The sequence below is a fragment of the Chrysemys picta genome, chromosome 1 (genome assembly GCF_011386835.1).
Source record: "Chrysemys picta bellii isolate R12L10 chromosome 1, ASM1138683v2, whole genome shotgun sequence".
Classification (NCBI taxonomy): domain Eukaryota; kingdom Metazoa; phylum Chordata; order Testudines; family Emydidae; genus Chrysemys; species Chrysemys picta.
Genome location: NC_088791.1, coordinates 200,015,706 through 200,024,037, shown reverse-complemented (window position 1 = coordinate 200,024,037; position 8,332 = coordinate 200,015,706). Strand labels below are relative to the sequence as shown.

At 43.1% G+C, this 8,332-nt stretch overlaps 1 protein-coding gene across 7 annotated transcripts in view; it reads left to right on the top strand.

Moving 5' to 3' along the window:
* LOC122174581 (CD276 antigen homolog) overlaps nucleotides 1-8,332 on the top strand; it is a 46,727-nt gene that overhangs the window by 33,804 nt on the left and 4,591 nt on the right. For 6 of the 7 annotated variants that reach the window (XM_065578377.1, XM_065578374.1, XM_042859193.2 and 3 more), the window contains 4 exons: nucleotides 917-1,003; nucleotides 1,348-1,400; nucleotides 3,470-3,814; nucleotides 4,661-4,696. In XM_065578377.1, the coding sequence (XP_065434449.1) occupies nucleotides 996-1,003; nucleotides 1,348-1,400; nucleotides 3,470-3,814; nucleotides 4,661-4,696 (442 nt within the window). In that variant the 5' untranslated portion in view covers nucleotides 917-995. Of the gene's footprint in view, nucleotides 1-916; nucleotides 1,004-1,347; nucleotides 1,401-1,848; nucleotides 2,001-3,469; nucleotides 3,815-4,660; nucleotides 4,697-8,332 lie in introns of all 7 variants that reach the window. The other variant, XM_065578390.1, reaches the window with a different exon arrangement.

Here is an 8,332-nt window from a genome sequence, read left to right as displayed (position 1 = left end):
GAATTGCCAAAAAGCCGAACATGTCCGGGAAAATGGCAGCTCTGCTCCTCCCCGACTCTTCGGCTCTGTTTAAGAGCTGGGCTGCCCGAGAGCTACCAGCTTCGGGCAGCCCCTATGCCTCCAGACCCTGCGCCCCCAGCCGGGCACTTCCCCGCCCGGGCTCCGGCGGCGCAGGGTCTGGAGGCACGGGGGCTGCCCGAAGCCGGTAGCACTCGGGCAGCCTGGCTCTTAAACAGAGCCAAAGAGGAGCAGAGCCTCCCGGCGCGGTGGCTCTGTGTAACTGACACGGTGTCAGTTACACAGAGCCCAAGAGGAGCAGAACCTCCAGCCGCAGCGGCTCTGCTCCTCTTCGGCTCTGTGTAACTGACACACAGTGTCAGTTACACAGAGCCACCGCGCCGGGAGGCTCTGCTCCTCTTCGGCTCTGTTTAAGAGCCGGGCTGCCCGAGCGCTACCGGCTTTGGGCAGCCCCCGTGCCTCCACACCCTGTGCCGCCGGAGCCCGGGAGGGGAAGTGCCCGGCTGGGGGCGCAGGTCCGGAGGCATAGGGGCTGCCCAAAGCCCGAGCGCTACCGGCTTCACGGTTTGCTGGGCAGCCTCCAGACCTTGCGCCCCCGGCTGGGCGCTTCCCCTCCCGGGCTCCAGCTGCGCTGGGGAAGCGCCGGCTGGGGGCGCAGGGTCTGGGGGCTGCCCAGTAAACCCTGAAGCCGGTAGCACTGGGGCAGCCCTTTCCCCCTGGCTGGGAGTGGAAGGGAGGAGGGGGCGGAGTTAGGGTGGGGAAGGGGCGGAGTTGGGGCGGGGCCAGGGCCCGTGGAGGGTCCTCTTTTTTTATTTTTGAGATATGGTAATCCTAGATAAATTCCCCTGGACAACAGAAATCATTCCCCATTCCCTCTGTGTCTTTGTTCTCTGTACAGGGAAAACCACCCCAGCTAATGGAGTGCATGGTGGCATTAATGGAGTGAAGGGATTCACAGTGACTGGGACACTGCAAAAATGAACAGGTAAACTATGTCTATGTACACAATGGCTAACTTCCTTCAATGAACATACCCCAGAAGGGCCTGAATAGGAACACCAGATCCAAAATCACCTCAAACTGTGGGGAAGTTCAGATCTGAAGCCAAAAGTCACGGCTGACACCCATCACTAAAAGATGATTCCAACTGAGAGTCTAACCTGGGTATCAATTTGAATCTGGATAAAAACATTATGGCCTGGGATGATTTATGGGACATAACAAAAATGTAATGTTTGCTATGCTAACTAAGCAACAATCCTGGAGTATCAGAGCCAAGATTATTCCCATATCAGAATTCTACTTTTCTCTGTTTTTCTTACTATCTAGGGAATATGTCCTCTGGATACTCTCCTACTCACTGCTGTGCTTTTTCCCTGGTGGTAAGTATAATACAGTATGCATCCACTAGTCAGTGAAGAGGCTTGCATGTGTTCATCAAACTGCAGATTAGTGTAAGAATCTAATAATCTATAGATGGAGACTCCTAATGTACATTTCATAATATTAAAAATAATGTTTTCTCACTCTTTATAATCACTCAGTCTACACCTGTTTGCTTATTGAAATTGTTCTCCTTCATTGAACATGCCCTGCCATGTTAGTGTAGGTTGGGTTGGGTTGTTGAGGAGTGCTTGGTATTAAGCTGTTTAGAAAGCCGGCATTACACATGCAAGGGGTCTGACACCAAAGAGGAAATATAGGAAAACTATATATTATGATCAAGGTAAAATAATGAGTCCTGGGAGTTTTCTGTTAAAGACCTTGAGTCCCAAATCTTTGCCCACTTGGGGTCAAGCCTTCTAAAAGTTTGCTCCATTATTTTCAAAGGCACTGTAACAGAAGAGCAGGATAAGACTACAGCGTATGGCTAAATCTTTGGCTCCATTGCAAAAAGCACTATTCTCATTATATTTAGTGGAATTTACATATATGACTCTCCATGTAGCAAGAAGAAAATATGATTCCTGCCATCCAAATGGGTACGAGTTCAATGGAAGAATGTGTTGTCAAACTTGTCAACCTTTAAGACCCTTCCCTGGTTAATGAAATCTTTGGCTCACCTTTCTTTTTAAAATGGGGAAGTACACATTCAATCCTTCTGAATGAGCCACTGGGACAGCTCTGCCACACATCCTCTTTGGTATTTAAGATTAACACGTGTTTGTAGGGAAGTATGAGGTTATTAAGCCACAGCATCACGGTTTTCAGCTTAATCTTTATAAGTGCCCAGATTGATAAGGGAAGAACTTCATTATTGCACTGTTTCTAATAGAGGAGTGGATTTCTGCTTTGCTGCAGGCATATTTGTTTAACAATACCAAGGGTTAGTTATAGACCTATACTATCTCAGAACCTATTGAACCAGAAACGGATAGTCATTTGCTTCACTGTTCTGGAACCTTCTCCCAAGGTGCCTACTACAACATCTCTGCCTGTCTCCTACTAGATTTTTTCCCAAAATGTTGATAAAACCCATATTTTGAGCCTAAATTCCCTGACAGTCTCTCTTTAAAAGCATTGAGATTTGTTTGTTAAGTCTTATTTCTAAAACTTCATTACTTTTTATAAGCTACATTGTAGTATGTTTTCCACTATATTATGAAGTAGTTAAACAAATTAGTAGTAAGTTTGTCAAAATAAATAAAGTACATTTTGGGACAAGTTCTTTGATTATTTTTTAAATGTTTGTTTGCTTACTCGCTAATTTACAAAATTTGTTAATACAGCATGGGTCTCCTAGTTGTTAGAGAGTTAGCAAGGTTCTGCTCAAAGAGGAAATGATATGGGAAATATAGTCAGTCACAAATTACTCCAGTTTACAATGCTGAGAGACATTTTGACAAGTTCTATATAAGTCACAAACACAAAATATACCCAGAGATCAACTTTTGCTATGATTTAGGCACTAGTTTGGGACTTGGGATACCTAGGCCCAACTTACTGCTCCGCCACATATTTCCTATCTGACCTTGAGCAGGTGAGTTGGACCCAGATCTACAACGGTATGTAGGCTCCTAAACTTCAATTGATTTAAATGGAAGTTAGGAGCCTAAATGTCTTTGTGGATCTGGGCCTTAGTCTCTCGATGCCTGACTTTCCATCTAGGAAGTGGGTATAACATTTTCCTAACTCACAGGGGTGTTGTGAGGATAAATGCATTAAAGATTGAGGCTCTCAGATACTGTTGGTAATGTGGATCATATAAGTGCCATAGATTAATAGCTTTACAGAAGATCCAACAATGCTCACGGCTATTAATAGCTGCTGTTTTCAAGATATCAGTAAGGCATAGGTGTTGGTACATTTGTCTCTCCATTACAGTTATTGACAAATTTAGAGCCAAATTCTGAGAGGTGCTGACCAATGGGCGTTGCGGGTGCTCAGCACAATTTATCCCTTGACAATATCAATTTTATCTTTTCACACTCAGCATTTTTTTATTTTACAGCTATTCCCCAAGCAACCTTGTGCCACGCAGTCAGCGGAGACACCGTTATTTTGCCCTGTGCCATTAAGACTTCTGAAAAGCTGAACATTTCCAATTATTCTATATACTGGCAGATAAATACATCAGTGGTAGTGCATTTGTTTTACCATGGGGAGGACTTGTTGAAAGACCAGTCCAGAAGATACCACAACAGAACCAGGCTCTTTTTGGATCAGCTGGAGCGTGGTAACTTTTCTCTAATGCTCTCTGGAGTTCAGCCTGCTGATGAAGATGTGTATACCTGCATCGCTAGAAACAAAGTGACCAAAACTAAGGACACGTATAAAGTTAAACTCAACGTCTCACGTAAGCCCTTTAGAAGTTGATTTCAAAGGGAGGGCGTGCAGGTGGGAGATCCTCCACTGAGTTTATTGTACCTGGTGGAGACTCACATTGCTGACACTAGGCACGATAAATTTAAAAAATGGTAAAGTTCCACTGATTTTCACCACTCCACTTCCTCGTTTAAGTATAACAAGGAGATGGGTGAAGGGGAGGAATGAGAATCTTTGGGAATCTTCAAGACTCGAATATCAGCAGCGGATCCAAGACCCGAGAAGCCAAACCCCTCTGACATTCCCCTCTTTAAATGGAACATATCTTAGGGAGAGTGCCTCACAAGTTTTTAAGCATTTGGTCATTTATGTTTACATATTCTGCTGGGTGCATCCTTTCCCTACACCTACACTAACAGAAGGTGTGGGAGACTCCAGTCCATTACCCCATGCATCAATAGCTTAACCCATACGAGTTCATTCCAAAGCCCAAGGAAGTCAAAGGAAAGACTTTCAGTAATTTTAATGGGCTCAGGAGCAGGCTCTATAACCTTTCAGAGCAAAGACACAAAATTAACCACCTTTGCACCTGTGACTTGTCCTTGAGTGCTGAGATGCAAAGAGAAAATCTGTTGTACAAAGAGCTGAATGAGGTCCGACTTACCTTGTAACTCCTGGGATGCAGAGACTAGAATATGCAATAAAAGTCTCTTTTTTTCCTCCTATGTGAAAATAAGTGATACCATAACAAATGACGGAATAATGGTGACTGCTTAGTCTGCACAAGGTTTTAAACTATCCAATAGTACATGTTTTTTTTCTTTTTAAATATAAATGAATAATTTTTTTATTTTGTTTTTGTTTTTTCCAACTCCAGATAATCCATTAATTGAAAGAAATGTTTCCCCTTTTGGTAAGTGAACAATCCGGAACTTGCCTTGAATTAGGGTAGATCATTAGCAGGGTTAGTTTGTTTTATTCTCTAATTAGTATGACTCGTTATAGCACCGGAAAATAGAAGAAAGTCCTATAGATTTTTGGCTTTTGCTGTCCCTGCAAACTACAGAAGAAAGGAGTATGTACCTCAGTGTCAGAAAGGACTCCCACTTAAATCCTTGATAGGACTGTTTTAGTGGTAGATTTGTTCTTACCTCACAGTAAGAAGAGCTACAATGCCAGCAGTCTCTGGCCCTTAATAGTGGTTAATATTTTACCATATTGGCACCCTGCAAAAAATCATTCAACTTGGAAGCCATAAGTAAGGCTAAGATTTTGTCACAGTTATTTTTAGTAAAAATCAGGGACAGGTCACGGGCAATAAACAAAAATTCATGGAAGCCTGTGACCTGTCCCTGACTTTTACTAAAAATAACTTACAAAATGGGGAGTGGGGGGGGGTCCAGCACCCACTGTTGTTGCAGCTCCAGAGTCCATCCCCCCAGTGGCTGGGAGCTGCGGGGGTCCCCCACCACCTGTGGGGCTGAGAGCTCAGAGCCAGCCGCTGGGAGCTGACTGCCGCCTGCAGCAGCTGAGAGCTGCAAGGTCCCCCATGCCCATCGTGGCTGGGAGCGGCAGGGGACCCCACCATCTGTGGCAGCTGAGAGCTTTGGGGCCCTTGCTGGTTGACAGCTCCAGCCCTGCAGCCCCATTGCTGAAGCAGAAAATGTGAAGGAGGTCTCTGGAAGTCACAGATTCTGTGACATAATCGTAGCATTAGCCATAAGGCTCTTAGGGTTAAGAAGAGTTTCTTCTGTAAGTTCTCTTGGTATAGATGAATAGTCAGATCAAAAGATCTGAGAAGGCACTTGGATAACAGAGTAATAGGTGACCTAGAAATACATAAGGTAGATGGATTTGCATAAACCCTTACAAAGAAGATTCAAATGGCTCTTGCCCCAGTGCAGTTCTGCAAGTAAAATGCAGCTGTTGAATTCTAAACATATTCACATCATATAATTAACCCCACCGAGGTCACTTGTAGAGACTTCTGGGCTCAGTGAATTATGAGCAATGAATGTGAGCTATGCAGAGAAATTGTTATTACAAGAGGATAACGTGTGTGTGTGTGTGTGTGTGTGTGTGTCTCTCTCTCTCTCTCTCTCTCTCTCTCTCTCTCCAAGGACCACTTCCTAAAACCTCAAAGCTAAGGAAGGATCTCAGGCTCTGGAGTTAGGGAGAGGTTGTGGGGTAAATAATATAGTACAATAGATTATTTGGATTCAGATGTGTGACTATTACCTAAATGTCATACCAATCTGATTGATTATTTGCCCCTCATTGGTTAATTCTCTATTTCCAGTCCTGATGATAGCCTAAATTAGCTTTCCAGAGCTCTAATTTGCATTATCAAAGCCCTTACACTTTGTGTATGCTGTACAACATTCTTAATGACTCATTTTACATACTTTAGATCAAAGACACAGTGGATTCCAGAATAATTAACCCTGAACAAATTAACCCCCCACAACGTGACTTTTCTGTAGGGTCTGAAAAAGAGGCAGCACTAAACTCTGTCCAACAACCACAAGGAAAGAAAAATATTTTGTGAATTTAAGTTATGGAGTTTGCAGTAGATGTTTTTACTTTTTAGCAGTAGACGTTCTCAGCATTGTACATTAGTTGTAAGAAAGAGCTTTAGAATTACAAGAAATCTTCCCCACCTACTTTTAAAAGTTCCAAATGGCGCAAAATGCAGCAGCCTGCCTCCTCAGCAACTCCAGCCCGACACACAGGCCTTTCAAAGAACACTGGATTAGTTTCAAAACAGTAGTTTTCATCTTTAAGGCCATTTATGACAATGGATTAAGTCTCCCCCAAAAAAGACCTAAGGCAGCTAAGACTTCTCTTGCCAGTTACATTCCAAAGGAATGATCAAATGATCAGGCATCAACCCTGTGAAAACTGGGGGGGGGGGGGGCAGAGTTTTCATGGCGACAGTAAGGCCTTATCTACACTACAGACTTTTGTCAACACAAGTTATGCTGACATACAGCCCCACTTTAATTAAAACCGCTGTTGCATGTCCACACTAGATTCTTGGGTCAACAGAGTGCATCCATACTAGCAGCTCTTGCATCAGCGCAGAGAGCAGTGCACTGTGGGTAGCTATCCCACTGTTCAACTGGGCGCAGGGTGCTTTGGGAAGGGTTTGCAATGACTCATGTTTCTCAATCCCACCATTCAGTGTAGACACTGTGTTCTACATGGATGCTTTGTCACTCTAACTTTCCCACAAAAAGCTCTATGACTCTCGTCTAGGTGGTTTTATTTTGTTGGCAAAACAGGAGAGTTTTGCCGCCAAAAGTAGCAATACAGTGGGTACATCTCCACTGGTTTGTCAACAAAAGCTACTTTTTGCTGACAAAACCGTATAGAGTAAGTAGACAATGCCTAAGATTACAGAAAATAGGAGAAGGGAGGGAAGAGTTGGCGTTCACCCTCAGTCACCTACATTTGAAGGAGTAATATATATATTACTCAAATTTTCTGACAACTTTTTTTAATTAAAATGGTTTTTCAACTGAACAAATTTTGATTAAAAAATTCAAATTTTGTAAAAATGGTGTAGGTTTTCATAAAATACTCTCACCTTTTGGTTGCAACAAACCTGAAATTTCAAAGAAAAAATAGACAAATGAAAAATATTTGCTTTTGTAAAAAATTTTCATGGGGAAACTATTTCCTCAATGGCTCTAATAGTTATATCTCCAGCAACCACCGAAGGAAGAGGGAGGAACAGTCAATTTATTGGACATTGTTTTCTATTAGTTCTCTCTTTGGAATGCACTCAGATAAGAGCTGAGAGATCGAGCACAAGCTCGGTTAAATGTCTACCTTTTGGTTTAGCTATTAAACCATTTCAGCTGCTATTTGCTGTTTCGTATATAAACAAATACTTTTTTCACTTTTTCTTTTTTAAAACCTCAGAGACTCTCTTTATCCTGGAGGTGGTTGTACTAGCATATTGGGGCTCAAAGGGAGAACTCTTCTGGGCCAACAGCAGTAAACCTCAAGCTGGTCCTGGGACAGAAAACCCTTATATCTTCTTCTACCTCAAGGATTTATTGAGGACCACCAGAGGTTAAAAAGTTGTTTACCTGATAGAACACAATTCTCCTTCTGGGGAGAGGATGAGAGAAAGAACAAACCACATGGTGACAGCTGTTAGTCGTGTTGCTTAATACACTGCTGGAAAGCACCCAGCTATTACAGTGATCAGGGCAGTAGAACCTACACCAAGTACAATCAAATAGAACCTGGTCTTCGCAGAGGAGGACTCTGGCCCAAATAGTGGTTGGGGAAATGTCTCCATAGGCTGAACTGTTTAATAATTACTGCAGTTTAAGGAGTGTAATTAGAAGATCCTGGCCTGGGACCCTAGGAGGTCTCTGGTGTATATTCTTTTGTTATTGTGGTTTTGCCAAGGGTCTAAACAATATCACCACCACAGCAGTAGAGAGTCTCTCATTATTTGTTGTTTGGTGTCCAGTGTGTCTCCTGTGAAGGGAAATACTTCAGATCCGTTACAATCCCCTACACTATCTCTTTA